The 24,839-nt window shown below is 41.2% G+C and overlaps 1 protein-coding gene across 1 annotated transcript in view; it reads left to right on the plus strand.

Annotated features, from left to right (window-relative positions):
- Nucleotides 1-239: 239 nt before the first annotated feature.
- CMTM8 (CKLF like MARVEL transmembrane domain containing 8) overlaps nt 240-24,839 on the plus strand; it is a 34,744-nt gene continuing 10,144 nt past the window's right edge. The window contains exon 1 of the mRNA XM_054274233.1: nt 240-407. Within this exon, the coding sequence (XP_054130208.1) occupies nt 240-407 (168 nt within the window). The remainder of the gene's footprint in view (nt 408-24,839) is intronic.

Below are 24,839 nucleotides of genomic sequence, written 5' to 3' on the forward strand. Positions count from 1 at the left end.
GCTGGGGATGCCTCTCACCGGCAGCGCTGTCCCGCCCCGGGGGCAGCGGCGGGAGGGCTGGGCGGTCTCCGGGGCGGGCGGCCCCGCTCCGGACCCGCCTCCCCGGCCGGCCCCGGGCGCCGAGCACCCTCCTCCTCCTCCCCCTGGCCCAGGCGAGGGCTGCCCGCGGCGCCGGGGCCACACAAAGCGGCGAGCGGCGGTGCCTCCGCGCCGCCCGTCCGGCGACAGCCGCGCCGGCCATGGAGCCGCCCGTGCCGCCTCAGGAGCAGCCGCCGCGCCCGCGCTCGCACACGGTCACCACCACCAGCAGCTCCTTCACCGCCAACCTGTCGGCCAGCTCCAGCACCCTCGCCTACGACAGGGAGTTCCTGCGCACCGTGCCCGGGCTCCTCATGGTGACCGAGATTGTGAGTGCGCCGCGGGCGCGGAGGGGCGGGGGAGCCTCGGCCGGCGCTGGGGTGAGGAGGGGTCGGGGCGTCCCTCAGCGCATCCCCCCGTGCGGGGCCCTGCCCGCAGGTGAAGCGCGGGGAAGGACGAGCCCACGGAAGCAAGAGCGGCTCTGCGGCGGAGGCACAAATGTCCCGCCTGGAAAGTGGAAAAGGAGCGCAGGGCACACGCGGTCTGCTCAGCCTCCCGTGGTATCTGCGGTACCATCACGTCCCGTAGCGGAAAGACGAGTTTTGGCAGACAGGGAGCTGAGCTTTGGAGACTTTTCTGTAACCATATTGGTTGTGTATGCTTTGCACTTGATAACACACGAATAGGCATGATGTGAGAGTTTGTTAAACAATTTATCTTTGTTTCTTAGGTCAAAAAAAGCCCCATTTCCTTGCGTTCTTACTGCTTAGGTACACCTGTGCAGAGTGGGAGATGAACGAACACCTTTTGGGTTTGGTAGGGAATTTGTTTTTTGCAGGTAGTCCCTAAGGTGTAAATGAACATACAGAGGCTGCCAGGCAGTGCTGAATTCGGTCACTTGCCTTAGTGGTAGGCGCTGAACAGCACAACGCCGGGATCCCTCTGCAGGCCCGTGTGCCCTCAGTGTGTTGAGCAACAGATACTCAGCATCTCCTCTTAAAAATTATCTGTTTCATTCCACTCATCTACACTATTAAAAATTAAGGGTCTTAAAGAGCTGGCTGCCCCAACGAAGTTTTTGAGTTTCCTGTGTGAAGTTTTTGTTGTGCTGAAGCTCCAAGGATTAACTTATCAGACCACATTCATTTTCAAGGCTTGAAAACATTGTGCTTCACCAGAGCAGTGGAATGGCTGTTGGTTTTGCCGACTTCAAAGTTAAAATAACCAGGCGATGCTTCAGGCTGATGTGTGATGTGGGACCTCTGGCAGGAGCAGTGCCATTGGAGAGAGGATGCACACTGAGATGCCAGATTGCTGTGCAGGCCAATAGTGATGGGGCTGTGAGGTCAGAGCCTGCTCCCAGCTGGTGCCCTGTGTGCCAGTGTCCTTGGGAATTCTGTCATCTCCAGCAGATAGGTGATTGTAGGCTTGTTTTGGCTGTTAAATACAGGAGATGCTTCGCTGTCAAAGCTGTGGTAGATCTGTGAATAGACAAGTCTTTGAAATAATAGCTGCTTTCTTTTCCACTCTTTTTCAGTTAGTAATTACCACGGAGTTATGTACCTTTCTAGTACTTTATCTGAAGAGTGATCCCACTGTAGATTGTTACAGAGGTGCCCAAGGCTTTTCCAGAGCCCTGCTGGAATGTCATATATTCATCCTGGCTGTGAATACTGGATCAGCTGCACTCACATTGAGCTACATGGCCACAGGGCATGGACAGGCTCCTGCTTACTCTTTGTTGGAAGTGTGCCTTCTGCTTTGTGTTGACAGGTGGTGTCGTGCAGCTTACCTTTCTAAACAGTGCTGATGCTTTTTAGGGGGATTTTGTTTCCTCTCAGCCATTCCTAACTCCTGGGATAATTGTAAAATGTGAAATGAGCAGTTCCTGGCCAACTCAAAGGAGCTAATAGAAGTCTCTAATGTAGATTAACTTTTACAGGTTTGCAATGGTGTATTTGAGAGAACAGAGTACAGTTCTGATATTAAGCTGAAAGGTGCAGGGCAGGTCCTAGAGAAGTGGAGTGCTGATAGATAGTGCCTTTAAGGAAATACTTCTAATTCTTAACTCCACTTATTTTAAAGCAGCTAGAGTAGCTGTTCTTTGGTGAAATTAAAGAAAAATATATAGTGAAGACCTTTATATGGAATTAGCTGAAAGAACCCCAGTTACTAAAATCAAATAGTGAGTTTATGTGTGTGTGTATATTTATATATATTTGGCATTGGGTTTTGGTTAAACATTTTCCACCAGTTTGGTATGTTCTTTTTTTTTTTTTCTGAAAGAAAATGTGCTTTAACAGAGCATGACTAGAGATCCCAAGATCTCTACTTCAAAACTTGCTGTGCATATTCAGCAGTATTGGAGTTGTGTACCCTAAATCAGCCTGTTCTGATTGCTGTGCCTTGCCTGTACCAATTGGCCCTTCAGGATATTTCTGATGCCCCAGCTTATAGCACGATCCTTCTGCTAAGGATTTGCAGACCTGTAAACAAGACCAGCATGTAATTCAGTCTCAGGAGTTTGCAGCCTGGTAGATCTTTTCCAGTCTAAGCTCTGAGCTCTAAAGAACAGCTGCTGTGATAGGAGCATCCCTTTGCTTCTGGTGCCCCTTCTCTGGGACATCTGTGACATGGACAGGGAAGAGGAGTGTTTTTAGTGATATCTGCTATCAGTGCAGCTTCTCATCTGCCAGATCCCATGTCCATGTTAAAGCTGAGCTAGGGGCATTAAACAATGGTGCTAAATGCTCTGAGAGTTTGCACTGTGGGGCTGCGTAAATATTTGATTATTGCTGCTGTCAGTCAGCAATGTGCATGCAGGAAGAGGGGTGCAGTCCGTGTCTCCTGGCTCTGAAACTCTCTTCTCTGTGTCGGCAAAGGGCAAATCTGTGTTATTCTTTGACCAAAGAGAATGGAAAAACACAAAGTTACCCCATAAATGAAACATTCCAGCCCCTTAAACGGAGGATCTTGATCAGGTTTTGCTCCCACGCCCCTGATTTGCGTACTGTGAAGATGAATTAACTGCTCTGTGGGTTTCCATGTGTGCTGGTAACCAGCCTACATCTGCACTGAGGCTGTGGTTTAATGGCACAGTAAATTCAGCTTAACAGTTCCTACTAAGAGATCCTTTGTAGTCATGCAAAGCACTGGTCTGCTATTAACTCAGTCGCCTGTTTCAAATTTGTTCAAAATGAGTTAGCTTTATAAAGACAGGTTTTATGATGGATCAGGTATTATCCATCCTTTATGTAGCTTCTTTAGAGCCTGTGTAAATGTGGGATGAGGCTGACTGTGCCTATTCAGCAGTAATAGAGTTATGTACCCAAACCTGGTTAATCTTAATTCTGTAATGCCTTTTAGTCTAGCACTGCATACATCTAGCATGAATGAGCTCAGAAATGCAGCCTGAAGTGTAGGCTAAATTACCTGGTGCTGACAGATTTCCATTGCCTTTGATGTCTGCTTCCATGAGCAGAGCAGGTGCAAGGTTTCCTGCCACTCACTTGGAAAGAACTGGGGTCAGTTCATTTCAGTGGAAAAAGCAAAATGGAAATTGACACCGGGTTCATGAGAGGCCTTTGGAAACTGGCATAAAACATAACTTGGGTGCGTGGAAGGCTGTCCAAAGCACTTATATACAGAAGTAGTGGTGCTTGCTGGGCAGGGCAGGGGGTTCTGACTCTGGAAACTTGCATTTACTGGCCTTAGTTGGCCATTGACTCTGCAGGTTAATTTATCTGCATCTCTCTAACTTCTCAGAATGTCTCATCCATTCATGGAATATGTGTACTAATCTTTGTAAGGAGCACTGAGATCCATTGGTGAAAAGTAGTACAGAAGAGGTAAGTGGTGTTACACAAAGTCTGTAAATGAGAAAATGAGATGTCAATTGCCTGGGTTGACACTGAAGTAAAAATACATCATATAAAGTAATTGATACTGATTCCTACAGTGTAGCACCACCAGTACCCCTGGAGGATTTACAGTTTCAAAATGAGCAAGTATAGCAATTTCTAGAGATATCTTTTGAGTGTTTCTTTTCTGTGAAATGATGGCCCAGAAAAGCTACATTTATCTTCCTGGGACTTTTATGGCCAAGAAAAATGATGGCAAGTGATACCTTCTCGGAGCTTTAAATCAGCTTCTCAAGTCAAGCATTGTGGATCACTTTGGGGAGGTGGAGAGTTTTGTGGTTGCTATGGATGTAGTTATAAAAATATTTACTTTCTAGCAGGATGACATTGATCTCTTCGGATTGTTGCTTCACACCAGTGTGTTGTTAGATGGAGTCTCTTGTAAAACTTGCACTACTGATTTTAAGGCTTGTGATGGCTATTTGACCTTGACAAAAACAAATACTTATGTAGCTTGGAAAGGTTTAGAAGGTTGATACTTTGCTGCTGCTGCACATGAGATCTTGTGATGGTGTAAGCTTTAGTTAATTGTACTTACAATTGCATTTCTTTATGCTGTTCTGTGCACATTATTCTTTGAAATGCCCAGAATAAAATAGATACTTGAAATATAATCCTGATAGGAATTCATTTACATTATTAGCACCACATAAAATTGGAGTTCAAATTTATGTTTCTGGACAATAAAAATAAGTTTGATCATTATTGTTCATTATTCTTCTTCAAATGTTAGACCTTTGAAGGTTTAATTCATAAAGGAAATACTGTTGACTTTGTTTATGCTAGTAGACTGGTGACCCTCAGAATATTAAATAGATATTGAAAGTTAGGTCAGATCTAAGATATTGAGGTTGCCAAAACCAGAACAACTGGAAATGTGCAAGTGTTTGCTCAACAGACTTTTCACCTTTGTCTTTTTCCTGAGAGATGCATCAAACTCATCTACCGATACTCAAGTGTTAAATTAACTCAGCAATAAAGTCATATAAATGTTAAGAAAAACAGAAGTAAAACAGAGGGGATGATCTACTGTGAGAAAGTTAAAATACAAAAATTCTACTTAAAGCTCTCCTTGCACTTAGATTTTCTTTTAGCCTTACAGCCTCTCTGACTGCAATTCAGAGTTTTATGCATATTTACCATCCTCCTCCTGCCCTCCTATTTCTTGGAAAAGCTGAGAAGAAGCATGGAGGGAGTTCCAAAGAGTGTCTTTGCTCACCTGAGTGGCAGCAAGACTTTCTCTCCTTTCAGGAACAGTAGTGATTTTTTCTTTTTTCCTATAAGGTGATTTTTACTCCGATCATAGCATGTCTGCTTGCAAGTAGTTGACAACACTGAGCTACCTCCTGACATGTTGAACAAGTGCTCTGCCTGGAGGAGATGTACACAAGCACCATCTTAATATTATTCACTTTGAATTACTGAATGGAAAAAAACAAATCCTGTAGTGACTAGTCAGTCACTTCATCCAGCAGCTTCATGCTCCTATGCACGAATAAGAAAGCACACAATATAAACTCTCAGCTCTCTCCTTTGGTCTTGATCAGACAAAACTCTTGCTGAAGTCAGGTTTCAGCTCTGCCTTTCTTAGGTGCTGTTGTTCCACTGCTAACCCTTAGCTGTCTTTAGTGTACTGAATGCACACATCTATATGATTTCCATCTTCCTTTAGGATCATATAGTTATTTAAAGTTCTGTTTCCTGTAAGGTCTTTGGTTTCCTGGACAAGATCAGGGTGTTTCCTTGGGAAGAGAGAACTGTTTTGGGGACACAAGGAAACAGAACCCTTTGAACGTGTTCCAAGTGATGATGGAAACAGTGTTAGGGCTAAAATGGTAGGAGGGTGAAAATGCCTCTTAAACTGAATGAAGATATTTTACCAAAGGTCAAAAATGCAAAATATTCTCAATACGTCAGAGTTAAGGTACAACACGTATGAAATGTCTTTATCTCTTCGTGAGAAGAATGCTTTCAAGTCATACTTAAACATCTACTTTGTTGTTGGGTGGGTAGTGAATATGATACAAATCCTCCTCCCCCCACCCCCCCAAAACTGTAGAAATTATTTTTCTTTTCTGCCTGCAAAAATTCTTATGTGCACAAACTTAATTTTAAATAAATAAATAAATAAATAGATCTTTTGGGGCTTCAGTGCCCTGTGTCTGTATGACAGTGAAATGTGCAGTCCTCCCATTATTGCTAATGGACTAGGCAGAGCTTCCCAGGTGCTTAGCTTTAGCATGATGCTGTGGCTGGGTGTGAGTCCTATGTGAGGGTAAGTGCTGAGGGGACCATCATGGTCTGAGGACAAAGGTCGATGATATAGTTGTAAAGAGACTGTGACTGCATTCCTGAAAATTGCCTTTTCCCAGATATGCACAGGAGTCCTAAATCCCTGGGTAATCATGCTATGGGAAGACAGTGATAATGCCAGATACCTGATAATGATGGAGACACCTGATGGTGCATTTTGTCCTAATCCTGGACTTGTCTGTTCTCTTTTCTTTGTGGTTGTTCATTTGTTGTTCAGTTCAGATTGTTGGGATTTTTTTTCTCCCATTGTGTTATATTTTTTTTTCTCTTTCTACACTGTCATTCCTGCTTTTTGTTTGGAATTATTTATTATACACTGTTAAACCTGCAGATTAGAGGATCATGAAGTGGTGTATGCCTATCTAAAACCCCCTGTATTCCATGCAGTGTATGATGAAGATGTGTATTTGTTGGCAGCAGAGTAAGAAGGTGAGCAGGAAAAGGAGACACAGAAAGAAGTTGTCTGTGGGTCACACTGGATTCTTGCAAAATCATTAATGGCCCCCAGGTTTCTGAGTCCATTAACAAAATGCTGTTTCCAGAGCAAAAGCAGATGCCTTTCCCTCCCCGTCCTTTGGATGGGAATACTCCTGTATACCTGGGGAGCCCACTGATGTGTCTGCTCTGTTCTGTGCTCTGAACCTCCTGTGTAGTACCAACAGACAGGGTTGGAGCAGAGGTGCCTGAAAGATTCTGCTTAAAAAGAAGAATCTCAAAACCGCAGAAAAATTCTCTTGGGGACTCTGAACCCTTCAGAATGGGAAGTGTTGAGGGAATGATGATGTTTTGTTTTTGTTTATTGATTGCCTTCTCATTCAGCCTACTGTTCTTTCATGTTCTCTTCTGGGAATGACAGTGTCATATATTTCGTTTATAATGGTCATGCAGACAAATATGCATATATATATGTACACATACATTTATATATCTATAAATAGGTTTTAGCTTCATTTTATTTTGGATAAAGTACATATTGTGTGATATTTCTGCATTTTTTCCCCTTTGAATTCCAGAAAAACAGCAATAAGTGTGTCCTTGCAGAGAGGACCTAGCTCTTTTTTTTTTTTTAATGTCAAACAGCAAATAGCTTTTAGCATCCATCAGGCCTTTGGCAAGGTAGTTCTGTTCCTGTGGCCTGAGCCAGTTCCCCGTGGAAGCTGCTGGCACTAATTCACCTGCCTCTGAAAGGACCAGATCAGGTATAAGGCTCTTGAAACTCCCCTGGAGGAGGGACTGAGTAAGGAAAGAATCAAGTCACTGCTTTCAGTGGCACCTGGGACTGGTCCAAGGAAAGTTTGGTGTCATGCTTATGTTAATGAACTTAAAGAGGCTGAGCTCCTGGTTCTACACACATTAACGTGGTATCCAGGCTTTGCCAGACCTCTTCACTGCACAGGCTTGGATCAGTCCTGGGTGTGACTGCATTTTTGCCAAGCTAGAGAACAATATTGAGTGTTTGCACTGACCATTTTTGCAAGCTATGGGTGTGCAGATGACACTGATGCAAGCACAGGTTTGCTGAGAGAAAAATCTTCAGAGCAAAGCAAAACCAGTTTCAACAAATTGGTATTGTTAGAGGCATGCAGCCTGTGCAGTTTGTTCTGGACAGCCACAATTATTTCTGGTCTGGTTTAAGATGTGCTAAAATCAGATTTTGTAGAACTGAGACAAAGTAAGTAGGTGTGGTAATAATCAGTAAGGTGTCAGTCTCTGGATATATCATAATCTAGTTATGAAGAATAAGTAAATTGAAAACATCCCAAGCAGGACCCTGGAAAGAGGCCATGTGGGAAAAGCAGCCTCTCTGATCATACTCTGGTAATCACTTCTGGTCTTTGACTGGTAGCCTAATGTGCACAACTTGAAAGGAAATCTGTCAAGAACCTCTGCTTTATACCAGAAAAAAAGAACAGTTTGTATCATCAGCTTTAAATGTGGCTGGCTGTGTCCAGGCCTGAATTTAAATAAATTCAAGGTGACACCGTCTTTGCACTGATCCATTTATTTAGCCTCGAAGTTGTGCAGCTGCTAACAGGCTGCCTTTTTTAAAAATCTTTCTGGGCTTTTTTTTTTTTTTTTCCCCTGTCTGTCCCTTTAATATATATTTTAGCATAGGTTCTCTGCATTCAACAATAATGGTATTCCAAAGGCTTCAGCTCATATGGCAGGTACTAGCTGAATGGGGCAGCATGGTTTTGAGCCAACTGTAGGTGAAACTTAAAAACTGAGACAGTGTTGCAGGCAGGAATTCAGCACTGAGGGACAGCGGAAGAGGTTTAAAAAATAATCCTCTACCAAAAGGAAAACATCTACAATGTGCCTTTAAAATGACACTTCAGCTGATAGCATCAGCCTTGGTTGTGCCTATCCAGAGACAGCCACTGCAGGGCAGACTGGCAAGGATCAGGCAAGGAGAGGGTGAGTCTGTGGTGATTGCCTGTTACTGCTGCTGTAGGTTGGAAAGCATAAACAAATGCACAATTGTCCTTTACAGGCTCAGGACACAACTATGATACATGCTGGGGAGAGTGGTGCTATAATTCAGTCCTTAGTGGGGAAAAAAAGACCAAAAAATGACAGCATTTGTGCTGATTTAGTTGTAGTTTAATTTGTAAGCAGTGATGTACCTTGCTATCAGGGACCTCATGTGCTGTTTCAAAGAGCTTGCATGTGTATAGGCACTTAATAATTACAATCAAAAAACATTATTGTGTTATTAAGGTCCTGGAAATTAGGCACCAAAATTAGTTTCACCCTGGCAGTGTTGGTTTCGTATTGAATTGTGTGCAGGTACTGGAATCCAGTCAAAACCTGCTTGATTGTGGTTTTTTTATCAAGAAACTTCTGTCATGGTCATTGCACAGAAGAGCTTTTCTAGGTGTGACTGGGATATTGTGCACACAGCATTGGAGGAAGTCATGTTGTGAGTAAGGAAAGGCATTATTCAAAGGGAGAGGATGGTCTCCTGGCTAATTGCTTCCTTGGAAAATCTGATTTTTATCTTCTCCTTGAACCACAATGTTCCTATGGGATGCTAGACAAGGCAAGTAAGCCCTACATTTCATTGTGTTCACTCTACTCCTTGTTTTCTGAATCCCCAGCTTTGGGTCTGAGTTACAGAAAAACCAATTATTCTCAGATGTGTCTGAAAGTCAGTCTGAGCTCTGTGTTCTGAAGATGCAAAATGCACTGCCATAATAAATGCTGTGGGAAAAGAGTTTTCCAGAAATTTGGCAAGAATTGGCTTTTGACCCTAATTTTAGTGCACTGTCTAAAATTGGGATAGCATACTACTCTATCTCAGAGATGTGTTTAATAATTTATTGATGGACTTGTGGGGCAATACAGATAACACAGTGTTTTTCAAGAGCCCAAATGCAAAGCTGAGTTGCAGTTCTGCAGGCCATGCAAGTAAACAGGCAGAAAGCAAAATAAGGGGAGGTATTAGTTCTGAAGGAGGTTTTCCTTTCTGTTGCTGCATGCAGGTGGTGGTGTGGAGAAGGGGAAAGTATGTGGTCAGAAAATTATAGGCTATAGCATAATGTGTGCTTAATCAAGGATAGAATTAGGATGTGTGAAGAACTCGTTTCTGGAAGTGTTGCATACTTAGCTCCAAGTATTTCAACATGTTTGTCCCTCTCTCTCGTCCACCCCTCTGCCTCTGTCCCAAGTCCTAATTTTCCATCTCTCTTCTGTGATGGGTTTGGTTTGGTTTTGTTTTGTCTCCCTGCCTCATTTCTTCAAGCCCTCTTGCCAAAGGTCTGCTTTGCATGATTTTCATCTGCTCTTCTTCAGGCTTGACAGAGAAAATCAACGTAGAAAATGCAGCTCCTACACTAAAAATTTGGCAAAATGTTGTTTTAGGTGAGGAGGTGTTGGGCAACTGAAAGAACAGGCTCTGCTCGGTATGAGACATCCATCTTTAATGGTTTCATAAAGCTGTGGGTGGACAAAGCTATGAAAAATACCATAGTACTTTAGAACAGGATTAGAAATACTGATATTGATACAGTGATTTAGGAGGTTGTTCGTGAGTATTGTGACATGTTTAGTTCTTGCATTCATCCAGAATGCAACTTTTTTCTAAAACAAAAGGCATAAAACAGGCTGTACAGAGCTGGATTTTTTGAGACCAACTACAATCTTGTGGTGATCTCAGTGAAAGATGAAAAAGGCTGAAAAGCTCTTCAATATAAGAGATTCAGGTGGCATGGAAGAGCAAGATCCCTGCTGGAATTTCTGATTGATGCTTCAAGGACCCTCCATGTGCATAAGCCATGTTCATTGGACTGTGCAATACAGTCATAGCAGTTACTGTCAACAGTCATTGCCAGTTGGCCTCCAAGCTGAAAATATTTTCCCTTCCCCATGCTGTTACTAAGATATAGCTCAGTACAAATCAATACATTAATTAGTGTTCTTTTTATTTCTCCTAATGCATGGGAAGGAGTTGGGATGCCAAATAAATTCATACTTGACAGAAAGACAGTTGTCATTGGGAAACTACTTATATTTAATTTTGGAAAACCACAATCCTTATTTTACACTTTTGAGTACATTCTTATATTGCTGGGACTTAACTTTAAAGGGCAGTGTGCAAGAGGAAAATAATGACCTTCTTGAAGGGAGGGCTCCTCTTGTGGTGTGTTTTCTGTTTGAAACATGAGCATCCATGTAAAGATGTTGAACATACAACACAGGCCTGTGGAACTGTAATTTAATGATGGAACTTGCCATGACTGAAACAGTGATAAACAGCTTATATATTACTAGGTACAATTTCATTGTTCCATTTGGCATATTGAAAGGATTTTCTGTTTAACTTCTCAGCAAAAATGGTAGGCATTTTACCCAGGAGAATGAGGTTTCCAAGCAGTTTTTTTTTTCAAACTGGGGATTTCTTCCTAGACTTTGGCAATCATGAAACGTGACCAGACACTTGTACAAAGAACTTGACGTTCTCTTTATGCAGTAACAGACAACTATCTAGCAAATGTTTGCCTGAAGTAAGCAAGTCAATATAATGTGTTAGAGGTGAGATGGGGTCTCTTGTAAAGTGTTTTACCAGCTCAAGTTAAAATTAAACTGAGTATACAGCAATAAATGAAAAGGAATTCTCTAAGGTTGGTTACATCTAATTTTCACCCTCCTTATTAAGCTGTACAGTATAATGCTAGTCTTGGGGGTGGTAAAAAAAAGAAAAAACACAAACCAAAAGAAAAATCCCTCTCCCTCTAAAAAACCTCCAAAAAAAACACCCCAACCCACCCTATACTATGTCTGAAGTAATTTTCACTAAAAATGCCTCTTCAATTTAGGTCTCAGTTTAAAAAATGGCCGAGAAGTGAACTTAAAAAGAACACTTAATTTTGATTTGTGTTGGTTGGTGTTTCTTGCATGCACAATGTACACGAGCAAGAAGATGACCCTGAGAACTGGTGCAAATACAGTCTGGATGAGTTGATGGGAACAAAATCAGATTAAGATCTAATGTACACAAACAATATTGTTATGAAAGGAAGGTTTTAATGAATCAGTTCTTGATGCTCTTAAATGCTGTTGTGAATTTCCCACTGACTTCAGCCATCCTGACATATCTGCACATGAAATGAAGAGAACATGAAAGGAACATGAAAGCCATCCTACCGAGCGGTCTGTGTGCTCTAATCAGCGCTGGCATTGTTTGTCAGACTCCTCAGGACAGCGGCTCCTTCCCGAGAGTCGTTTCCTATCCCCTTGGTAGCATTTGGTGAAGGGCAGCTCTGCTGTGGCTTCCGTTTGGCACAGAAGAAAAGGGTATGCCCAGGAACTTTCCCCTCTGGTTTCTTCTGCCAGGGCCATGGATTAGTCTGATAAAAGAGATCACCTCCCTTTAGACCTTTCCTCTCCAATCCTCCTGTGTGGAGCACTCGCTGTCAAATTAGATTCAGATCAGGAGGAGCCTAATTAACAGCTTGTACCATTTTCGTGTTGACCTTTCGTGCTAAAATTGACTTTGGGAGGATAACAGGCACAGTTAACCCACTTGGTACCAAATTACCCCAAAAGTTCCCTGTCATGCTACCTGTTTCTTGTGCACAGTTTCTTTGGCTTGAACATCTAGCTGATAGATGGTGAAAAGGGAAGCTGTTCAGATCCATTGCTTGGACATGCTCTTTTATAACCCAGCTGCCTGATTTATGTATTTCTTCAGAGCTCCCTATAGTCATGTATCCCACAGTCCCAGGACATACCTTGTTTTGTAATGAAACACTGATGATTTTTTTACATCCACATCATGATTCTATTAAATCCTGTGTATCAAAACAGCTCAGCATCACAACTATCAATCTAAATTTGTTTATTCAGTACAACAGATGGGTTTGTCCCATAGCTGTCCTGCCTTATCACTGGATTATCAAACAGTATATGCCTTTTCCTGTATCAAAGACAAATTGCTGTGCATGCTGTGCTCTTCCTTTTTCCTTTGTGTGAACTAGCAAAGCCCCCAGCTTGTGATGCCTTTCAGTGCCCTAATTCCTTTTTGGTTTCTTGGTTTTGTGTGCGAAGACCTGTAATATTGTTTGCAGTAGGAGATTACACTACATGCCTCTGTGTTTGTGCACGTTTCATCATAGTGGGCTGACTTTTCAGTGTGTGTGGATGTGGGCATTTTGATATAGCAATAATTCATAGCTTGAAGAAAGGGATATCTGCAAAGTACTACTTTTTTAGTACTACTTTTTATATATGTATAAAATTTTTAAAGTTATTTGAAGATTTTTTTCCCTTTTTGATTTGAAACTAGTAATACCAGGCTTTGCAGGGAAAATGTGCTAAATATCTCTGCACACAGACTTTTTGAACAAAAAGCTGCCATGTCATTGTACAGGCTTTCCCTTCCCCCCTCAGTGGGAAAACAGGAACTTCAGAGGGAGCAGTAAATAGCTGAAATACTCAACAAAGAGCACTTGAACAAAAGGCTGGTAACACCTCATTGTTGTATCTGCACTATTGTCATTCTAGGGAAGAAAATATTAGGCAGAAGAAAGCCGTGATCCAAATCTGAGGAAATAGAAAGGGGAAAAGGTGTGGAAGTTAGCTAAGTAAATATAATTTAGTTGATTGTGTATATTGGGATGCTGTAATATAAACAGCACTACAGGAAAAGGCTTGGGTTTTTCAGAAGAACCATTTGGGTGGGAAGGTCAAGCTGTAAGCTTGCATAGTGATATGGAGGCTTTTTATTCAAAAAGCTTGTGTGCAGTGAAAGATATTTTCAAAGTGTTTTTCCCCCAAAGCAAGTGCAGAGCACACCCTCACTCTGCCTGTAATTCCTCAGCAACTTGGCTGTTGCTACCTTACCTAGAGCTCTCCTCCCCATAACTTTGGTGTGTGTGCTGCATCACTTGCTGCTCATGAATCACAGCTCTCATGCAGACAGCCTTTGACAAAGCCAGTGGCTGCATTTTTGGATATTGGTACTTTCAGCTGCCTGCACTGCCCCAGCAGCTGACCCAGTCACGGCTCCCCTCAGCCTGAGCTGTGACTGAGCACAGCAGTGGTGGCTGGCTCCAAACTGCTTGGTGGTGGAGTCTGACAAGGGGACTGCCCTCCATTTATCTGCCTTTCTCATTCCCAAGTGCTCGGTGCTGTGGGAGCCTTGTCCTCCCTTCTCACAGCTCAGTCTGTGCATGAAACTCACTGTCCTGGTCTGCTCACTGGGCTTTGACAGTGCAGGGGATGGGTGGAGGCTGGATGGGATGGAGAGCAAGCAGTGCTATCTTAGTTTCATGATGTGCTGAGGAGATTTCCCTGAAATTTAGAACAAAACTCTAGCCTGGGCTAGGACTGTGTGCTTTGCTAGATCCATCTAGGGGTTGTACCAGCTTTAGTCTAACAACATGCTTGTCTCCCAGAGGAAACAGCCCTGCTGACAGAGGAGCTGGAAGGAGAATGTGTGGGAAATACCTTACTACTAAGAGATGTAATTGCTCTAAACACTTTCAGCCATGAGGGATTCATTAATCCACAGTAATCCCTGTAGTTTGTAGCCATTCTGACATCTGTGAGCTGTATTGGGAAATCAGATTTAGAGGAGAAATGGAATGAAAAATTCTTGAAAACCCAAAATATATTAGCTGTATTGTGGAGACAGTGAAGCATGAGGGAATGCAGTGAGAGCAGCAGCTCTTGGCATTTCTGTGTTTATGCATTATGGGAGGCAAATACAAAATTTCTGGTTGCAGACTGATAGGTTATAAATGCAGACAGCTGACAAGGTCTCCATGCCTTGCTGTTCACTGCAGTTCACATTCTAGCCTGTGGTGATACCACAAACCAGTGATTTGTTTACCTCAAATACCCTGAGCATTAGAGTGCAGTGACTGAGGAGCAGCTTTGTCTGCAGTCACCCTTGCAGGGCATTAACCTCTGGCACAACAGCAGGGCAAACATCTGAGGGACATTAAATCATTTCTGCTCACATATTTAAATCTGGATAAGCCAATGGATTGAGGGGGATTTTTTTCCTTGATTGAAGACTTTTTTCTTGCACTAGAAAGCTGGCATTTGTCACCAGTTGTTCTGTTCTTTGTTTACATAAGGCCCATTGAAGCAGTTGGAGAGCATTATACCCTGCCCCACAAATAGGCATGTATACTTAATTTATGACTTTGGTAGTTTGAATTTCAAGTGTCAGGTATCCCACAGACCTTTTTACTTTGTTCTTTTATACTGCATGCACTGCTTGAGTATTTATTATGGAGAGCAGACAGGCTGTGGGAAGTCCTTCAGGCTTGTGCACTTTTTTCTTCAGAACCTTGAAGATAAAGTTATGGAGCTTGAGGAAAAGGAGTTCTCTAAAAGCATGACTGATGTGTATAGTTGTTTTACTTATTTGACCAATTAATTTTTTTTTCATTTGGCATTAATATTTTCACTTGCATATAATTCTTTACCCTAAAGTTGCTTTAGTACCCTAAACATCTCTGCAAAACATTATATGTGGAACAGTGGTAACCAGCCTTATATAGGTCTTATGTAGGCCTCTGTTGAAAACTTAATTCTGGATTTGTTCTTGATTCCTTCAAAGTCAACTCTTTCTATTACTACCACAAAAATAATAAAGAGAAAGATAAAGCAGAATTAAAAAAACCAATGTAGCTTGTTGCCAGAAGCAATGCTAGTATTTCTGATTATCTCTTGTTCAGTTGTGTCTCGTCAACAATTTTGAATATGGCCCTTAGTTCAAAGTTATCTTTGACATATTGGTGACAGATGGACATTTTGGAAAAGGACATGACTTGAAACTGACTTCAGAAAAATTCAGATGAGAAATGGGGCTGGGGTTTTTCACCAGTGAAAGCAGTAGACATTACGGCAATTTTTTTTTAGAGACAAGATGAATTTTATCATTGCAACACTTGTGCCAAGGTGTCATCTCTTTCTAAAAAGCAGGTTGTAAGTTGAAATCTTTATGCCATTGGCAACATGGCCAAAATGGTCCTTTCTGACAGTGAAGTCTTTGAATGTAAATGCCTCCAGAACAGCATATGCAAGTGTTAAATATTTATAGGCATGCAGTTCTTCTGTGTTGTTATTGCAAAGTGTACTCAGGAAAGAAAGCAATTTTGCCAGAGAAGGAAAAGGATTTTTCATTGAGGTGCTTCTACAACATGTGGATCAGTCTTTGTAAAATCTTTAAACTTTACCTAAAAATGTGAATCACAGTCCTTAGGGTTGGATTATTATTCCTGGGACTCAATATAGAAGTAGTCTGTTTCTAAATAGGCAGACAACAACAAATCTGAATGCAGATTCCTTATTTCTTTATCATCTTATTTTCTCCTCTGTTTGTTGAGCAAGGGGAATTGTTTCAACTTTTGATGACGAGAAGATTCTGGCTCACAGCAAGAAAAAATTCTGTATTGTACAAAATCAATTTTTTTGGTTTTCAGCTGTGGAAATTAAAAGATACTTTCAGTCTAAAGGTTTTTTGAATAAGCAGTTAAGGATTTCCTCCTGTTTAAATGGATGAAGAATGCAGCAATAGGTTTTCATAGCAGGTACTCCCTTTGAATTTTCCATTGCATCATATCTGGCTTTATGACTTTGTATCTTAGCTGTGGGGCAAAATAAAAGTTATTCCCAAAGAAGTAATAAGCTTCCTATTTTAATGTAGCAGCTAAGATTTGTGAAACAATGCTGCATGCCCGCTAATTTTAGGCATCTCTATTTACATGGCCTAACAGGAAGATGGAGATGTAAAAATAGCAACAAAGAGCCAGTGACATTATTAATACAGCAGCTGTATACAGCATTGTTCTCTTGTAGACAGCCTTTAAACAAAGTGAACTACATAAATAATCATTTATAATTCATAAGGTGGTCATTGTTAGGGATTCTCCTTTAAAAATAATTCACCTTATTAATGTAAAAACAATGGCAAAATTACTTTTTTTTGGTATATGTGTATTTCACATGCACCAAATGTTAAAATTAATTTACCAAATCATTGCTATTTATTGAGAAGCTGGTATTGTTCTACCCTCAGGAAGTATGTCCCTTCAGGGGAAATGGGAAGAAGGATGATAGAGTGCTGCAAAACTTCTTTCAAAGGAAGAGTTTGTATGTCTGTAAAAGAGGCAATATCAAGGTTAAGGAAGACTTTTCATGTATGTGATTTTATTGGATCAGAAGAACAAATCCTTCTGCCATCATGCTCCAATGAGAAACAGTAGTAGTTGTAGTAATAAAAAAAATAGTAAATAGCCATATTGGGGAAGACATGTTCAGACAGATACAAATGGTCCTATATCATTTGATCTCAGAATCTGCTTCTGCAGTTTAAATAATAAAAGAAAAAAGTAAATGAGATTACAGACAGTTACTGCATTTTTTTCCTAGTTTTTCTGTACAAGGACAACCATTTCCTCACAATGCATGTCCCAAAAGCAAGAAACAAACAATGTATTCAGTGAGCACAGCAGATCAAGCCTGCACATTTAATTTGTACAAGTGCTTTATAAAGGAGAAACAGTATTCAGAACTCAAGGGCTATACTGTGGTCATCACCTCCATAAATACGCCTCTACTGCTTGGCTTGAAGTAGTCCCTCTCAGGAAGGACTTCTCAGGAAAACTCTCATGTGTTTATGAACCAGGCACTGCATTTGTGTAAAGGAAAGGGAATATATTAAGCTTTTTGTCTGCCCCACCCAAGCTCCTGAGGTGGAAGGGGGCAACCCTATCCCAGAGTTAAACTGCAGCTGCACTCTGGAAGTCCTTTCTGTCTTGAGGAGAGATGTGAAATTCATCATCATCTGACATTCTTGGTGAATGCGAGGAAGCTTCTTTCTTTGTCCACATCTTAGGTTCATGTTTCAAAACAAGAATTCAAAACCTTGCCAGTGTGGTTTTCCTTTTTTTTTTCTTTTAATTTAAATTGCCTCAAGGAAGCACTGCAAGCTGTTTTAAGTCCTTCCACCAAGTAGCTGATGTTCCTGACAAATGTGGGCTCTCAAATCTACACATAATTTTATAGTATGAAGATCTAAAATTTAAATCAATTAAATCATATGGCATTGTATGAGTGCAATGATAGGTCTCCTCACAGATCAACTCAGTAAATTGCACCAGGATCTCCTGTGAGTCACATAGAATTCATTTTTACTTCTCTACTGCCTGTTTGGGGACAGGACTGTTTAGAGGACTAAATTGAGTGTTAATTCTCAAAGAAATCAGTTACAGGTTCTACTCAGAACTCCAAAATGTGAATCACAGTCACATATTTGAACCTTAAATAAAAAAAATCATTTTTTAATTTGATATTCAATAATATTTGAACCTTAAATAAAAAAAAAATCATTCAGTCTTTTAGTTTCACCAATCTTGATTTATAAGGAGGCTTTTGAAAAGGAAAAATTATTGGAATATGGAATTTTATCACTACTTTTATATCCAAAGGTGTTTGTACTGAATCTTCAAATTTTTCCCCAAAAAGCCATCACCTCTAGAAGCTGTACAAAAGAAGCCACTAGGACACAAAGAAATAGATATCCTGTGCCTTCTGTGTCTCTATGTGACTATTCTGCTTTGTAATTGTCTGCTTTAAAATTCATACTTGAAGGCGTGGTTAAAAGAAAATTTGCTCAGAAAGTAACTGGAAAGGCAGATTAGTTTTTATTTGATTCTAATGTGCTATTACTTTACATTCTCCTTTCTCGGCTGCTCAAGGGCAAAAAATGTAGCAGCAATTCCAGTGAGTAATTCCCAGCTCCATGATAGTGCAGCGTTTACTGTAGCAGTACCACTTCACGGTCTCCTGACAGGGCTGGGAGGAGGCAGGGAATTTGGAATCACCGAGAATTTCTGCACAATATCACAGTGTTTCTCTCTAGGAAATCCTAGGTGGTGAGAGAAACCCCTGCCAGGGGCAGGCCTTGCTGAAGTGGAAGGAAGAGGGAGTGGCAGCAGCATTCCTTTCAGTAGCATCCCTCGGGACTGTTTGATAAGAGGCCAAGCAGTCTCCTCTCCTTGGTGTTTAGATGCTCTTGTCGACCTTTAGAGATTGAGCACTGTGGAGGTCACTGCCTTGCGCTGTCACCCTTCCAGAGAGGTGAGTAAGTGCTGCTAAGGTCAGGCTGCTTGTCTCCAGTAGCGTTTGTACCACTCCTCTTTATTTTCACATGACACTGTGGCCCTGATGGAGCTACTGATAGCAGTAGCCAGTGTGGTCCCAGCCAGCTGCAGCAGCTCTGAGCCTGCAGGTCTTCCTCCTGGCTGCCTATCTCACTGTATTCTGCATCAAGACACTTTCAGACTAGAGAACGTGATGGGCACAGACAAGGCTGTCTTCTGCTGCCTCTTTGTAGATGAAATTATGGTAGCACTGTGATACCAAGTTAATGTATGCACAGTGTACAGTAACCTATATAAATTAGTCCATGTGTGCAGATCCCGAGGCAAAACACAAGGCTGAGTTAGAATTTACAGGCATGGATAAGCAGTACGGTGCTCCTGAATGCAGCCCTCAAACTCCAGAGCATTTAATGTGGAAAGTGCCCTGGGACAAGGACCAATCTTTATGCTTTGTACACGTTTTAATGGCCTGTTAATGATTAACCTCCACTCTACTGAGAAGATAAATTTCATGATGATATAATTCAAGCCAGATTCTTCACAGTTGCTTGAGATTATTTGTTGCAATTCTACTTAAGAAACAAATGATATATTGATGTGGCATGTAATCATCTCATCCTATTCTATTCACACTTCTACATCTTCCAGTCCTTGGTTGTCAGGGTTGCAGGAAAGGAAGGCAAGTTAAAACCAGAAGTAATGGATCTGGTCAGGAGTTTGTTTAGCTCAGTGTCTAATATTTACTGATACTGAAAACTTAGGGAGGAATGTAAGAAGGAGCATGTACTGCAAGCTTTTCTTCTCTCTTATGGTTTTCTAACTTCTAGCAAACTGCACATTTAGGAATTTCCAGTGCTGAAGATTGCTGACTATCCTGACTGTCATGTATGTACGTAATATATACAGACAGGGCTGACCCCAGAGTGTGTATGATGTTTCCTATGGCATTCTGTGATTTGGTTATGTACTGTGGGGTTTTTTCCTTCTTTTTGATTTTGTTTTGTTTTTAAAGACCATTTCATTCTGTTTGCTTTTCATCTTTTTGTGTGATAATCTTAGCAGGATGCTTCTTGTGTTGCAAGTCCTAATCTACTCCTTGCTCCCCTCTTTGTGCAACCTGACATTGTGCAGATTTCTGTCATATCCTCCTTCAGTCTTCAACAGAAAATTGGATCTGTCTTTTTTTCCAGCTTTAGCTTTCTTTTCTTGTAGGAGCTGTTCTCTGTGCCTTGAATAATCCAACTGAATCATTTTGTAAGTGGAAGGGAGGAATGAGCAGAACATACTCAATGTGTGGGTATATCATTGATTTATAAAGCACTCTGGAATTTTCTCTTTGGTAGAGGTTTTTATTACTTTTATTTTTTTTCTAAGAGTTTCTAATCTTCCATTGTAACATTCTGATGACACAAACAAAATTTACGACCTGAACAAACTCTTGTTTCTTATTTACCTTCTGAATATCCACTACTCTGCCTCTAGTTATTGATAGAGCTTCCTGAGAAACTGTAAGAAATCTGTTGTAGTGGTTTCATAGTTTTGATGTGGTATGTCTGTGTTTTCCAGAAAACATATCTTGCTTTTTTAATATAGCCTACCTCCTTAAATTTACTGTGTTACTGATGTTAGCTCTGGTCCCACACATTCCATGCATATTTCTCAGGTGAAGCAACCTGTAATGTGCTGCTGGCATGGACAGCACGATTTCCTTACTGACCCCCACCCCTGGGTGATTTTTCTGGGATGCCAGATGCAGTGAGCCGGAGCACTGCATCACAAAAGATTCCTCATGCATGGACTGCAGTGGAGGAGGAGTACCTTTGTGATTTACACCTTTTTAGTAGGTGGTAGATTACTAAGGTGACATGAAATTGGGCGTGCTGCTGCATTTTGCCTGGGTGCTGCTGTCTTTATGCCTGGGCAGTGCCCATTCTGATCAGACAAAAGGGTTTCTCACTTGCACACCTCCCTCTCTCCACTCTTCCCAATGAGACTTCATAGTTCCTTGGGCACTCCTGAGTGCTGGCTGAACACCAGGACTGGGCTTTATTTACTGGCTCACGCATGAGGAGGTCTGGTTCCCGGTTTTTTAGGCAGAGGTGCTCCTGGACCCTTTCTGGGGGGTTTGGGGTGGATGTGGGAGGACTTCCCTGCTTTGTGGAGCTGTGGGAAAGGCAGGGGAGGTCTGTCAGCCCTCGAAGGGCTTTGTCTGAAGTCTCATTCCGGAATAGGTGTGTTCCCTATTGAATGAAGCGTCTGCCAGAAGGCTTTGACCCATTTCAATCTTGGGTCAGGAGGTTTTCTGACATGTCATAGGATTTGGACTAAACTCTGGGGTAAGAGAGTTCAGTCTTTGATGAAGATATACATCCGGAACATATTTTGGCACGTGCTGCTTCCAGCAGTTTTCTTTCTTAGGAAATCTGTCCTAAATAACAGCTCTGAGGAGGTGATTCTCTGAAGCAATGGTCAGTATTGCCACCGTTCCAAGCCCATTTAGCCTGTAGTGAGAGGTGTGTGCTGGTGCTGCCACAGAGCCAAGAGCATGACAGAAATCTTCAAGATTGGTGGGAAGATTCAACACTGAAAACTGGTCACTTGAGAATAATTAAACAGGTATTCAGAAAATTTTTAGAAATTCTGGGTAAGTAGAAGAGACTGAATTTTGGGCTTTGATTAGACAGAAGTGTTTTCAAAGCTGGGAGAGGCTTGAGACCCATAGCTGCTGCTTAAGTTTGATACTAAGAGTTGTACTGTGCAAATTATAAAATTGGTATGTCCACTATGACCACTGGCATGCTTCTGTGAGCACTGTGGATTTTAGAATTTTTTTCTAGCAAGGCAAAGCCATGAAAAATCTAATGAGAGGGGGACACTAGAGAGTGGCTGATGTCAGCTCGCTGTAATGTTTGGTGCTTGAAAAAAAAATGTTTGAGACTGGGAAAGAGAAGCAGTAGGGTAAGGCAATGTATTGATTAGATTGTTCCAGAGTACATTTACATGGCTCTTGAACTGTCAAAGACACTTAAGCAAGGTTCTTATATCTCTAAAAACTGTAGCTGAAAAACATTTTTTAATTTCTTCATCTTTGCACCTTTACTCAGTGTTAATGGAAATAGTTGAAGTTTGAATCTTTCCATTTAAAAACATGCTCATCACCTTTTCTCTGACTGCAGCAAGATTTTTATATTTTGTGTTTTAGTCTGGATTGATGTTTGATTTATCCAGCAATTACAGGCTTTCACCTTATTTTTTCTTACACTTTTTTTTTTTTTTTTAAGTTGAACACCTCAAGTATTCTTATTTTGACTAGTTTGTGAATAAACTTGCAGTTGATGTTGCTCTTGTTGTACCTGGTAATGAAATGAACCTGTTAAATTTGCTTGGGGAAGACACTCAAATTTGGAATTTCCCTAGTGAAAGATATATATATATATATATATATTGCTTAATTTGAGTGGTCCTTCCCGATTTGCAGGGGTTGCATTGAACGGCAATTGCCCTGATGCTACTGCTGGGCAAACTGCCCCTTCCGTGAAGAAAAAAGCAATGATTGTGCTCGCTCTAGTGGCAGAAGGCAGAATTGTTGTGTCACTTCATGGATGATGTATGAGAGCACAAAAATTCTGATTTAAAGACACTTTTAAAGTGCAGTGTAAACACTCCATTTAGCCTAAGTTGGAAAAAAACATTTTAAAAAAAAGTTATTCTGTATCTGTAAATAATATGCAAATAAATTAATACATCTGTAAAATAAAACCAGCTGGAAATGATACCATTAAATCTGCCTGTTCTTATGACTGACTGTCCTGGATATGTTTAACAGGAACGGTAGAGGGAGAATTCTCTTTTTCTCACTCTTTTTTTTCTCATTAAAATCCACACCAGCACCACCATCTTGGTATGTAGCCAAGGGAGAAAAGGATGGAAGTTGAGACATTGACAGGCTGCTTGTGCTGCTGCTAAGGTATCTCCTAACTTGTGATTTAGTAATGAAATGATGATGTGCAATAATTTAGAATGGTCTCTCTGTCTTCTAGTCATAAATCTCCTCTGCTAGGAAGAAGAGGCAAGATGTCTTGCTTTCTCCTTGCTGGATGCTGTCCATGTTTAGGTGGCTTTGCATACAGCAGGCAATTCGTGCTGCAAATGCACAACTCTTCTAGTATCCATCTGCCATCCTTTTCATCTGTGCCAGCAGCAACTCCATATAAATCCTGCAGTGCTTATGGTCACAGGAAGCATCTCTTGGATAAAGAATAGGAAAAGCTTCTGGCAAACGTACCAAATTTTTGTTTTGGTTTGGGGTTTTTTTTTGTTTGTTTGTTTGTTTTTAATAGGTGAGCCTTGGGTTTTTCTTCCTGTCAGTTCTGCTACAATGAGACTTCTTTTATTGTGGAAAGGACATATACACATTTTTAACTGTGTTGCTGAATTAACCACTCAGGAGAAATACTGGAGAATTCCAAACCCTGGTATTACTGGAGAGGAGTTGTTTCGTCATAGTCTTTTGAATGCAGGTGGCAAGTGCAAATTTTCTTTTGCAGTTTTTAAGCTGCTTTGAAAAGCAAAACTGGAAACACAGATTCAAGCTCACACCTGCTTTTACACCTACTGAATTGTGACACAAGTGTCTCATGTACTAACAACAAAGCCCTCTTTTTTTTAAAGTGACTAAATAATCCAATACTTCTGAAGTTCTCAGCACTGCAGAAGAATTATGGTGTTTATTTAAGGGTTTGAATATGTAATTAAGCATCTAATTTTAAACCTGCACACTCAATAATGTTGGATTTTGCTACCAAGTTACTTCCTTTTTATGGTGTCTGCCAACTGCTGAAGTATGCATTAGTGCATTGACATATTAATGCATTTTAGTAATGGAGGTACCTGATCAAGAAGCAGCCAAATGACCACAAAATAAATGTCTGAGTTGAAATCAGAACCTGCCATAAACAACAGAAAACTGCTTGCCTTTATCTTGCACTGACATCCCTATTCCCATCTGACTGGAAAAACTGGACCTATTGGTGGAGCCCTTATAGTCTTAGGACCGAGCATCCCCTCTCATCCATTTCCACATGAATGCATTATTTTCTTGGGCTTTCTTCATGCCTTTCCCTCCCCCTTTCTTGGGCTCATTTTTTCCAGAATAGTAGTATGTTCCTGTAATTCTAATTAAGCATATTCTGACTTGCTCATAAATTAAAACCAAATACTTAGCTATTACTAATACACTCTAGCCTACCTGGTCATAGTGAGATAGAGGCCTTCCCAGTTCCTGGGTGGAGCCTTCTGCCTTGTCTTAGAGCTGACCTGGAGCAGTGAAGGTGTCTGTGCACCATCTGTGCTCACTGAATTACTGCAGGCACTCCCCAGCTGTTGCTGATGTTGGCTTTCCAGTATTGCTTGCCCGTCACTCACTTGCCAGATTCTGTACGCTGGATGCTCATTGAGGTGACATGTGAATACAGTCCAGTTTTTCCCAGTGGGGAGGTGTGATACCAAACCAGTAGGAGAAGTGGCATTCTCAGCTCCAGCAGGTACAGCAGTGTCACCCAGTTTGTACTGATCTGTTGGACAGCAAACCTGTCATGTAAGGGGCAGTCAGAAAATTACAAGGCAGGCATTTAACACCAGAGAAACAATCTCGGTATTTAGCATGCTGAGAATACCAGCTAATCATGGAAGGCTTGTCTAGATGTCTGGATTCCTTTGGCTCCTGAGGTATTTTGTAGATGCTGACGGCCAGTGTGAACTTTAAATCAATTTATTGCATATGTTTACATATGCAGTGAAACCATTTGCCATATCATTTAACTACACGAAGTGAATTGTTGACCATGAGCTGATCTGACCTTTTCAGATCTAATCAAGAAGTCTGAAATATTATTTTAGCCTGTCAGCT

The sequence above is a fragment of the Melozone crissalis genome, unplaced genomic scaffold (genome assembly GCF_028551555.1).
Source record: "Melozone crissalis strain CALT ecotype California unplaced genomic scaffold, PUWL_Pcris_2 ptg000016l_1, whole genome shotgun sequence".
Lineage (NCBI taxonomy): Eukaryota > Metazoa > Chordata > Aves > Passeriformes > Passerellidae > Melozone > Melozone crissalis.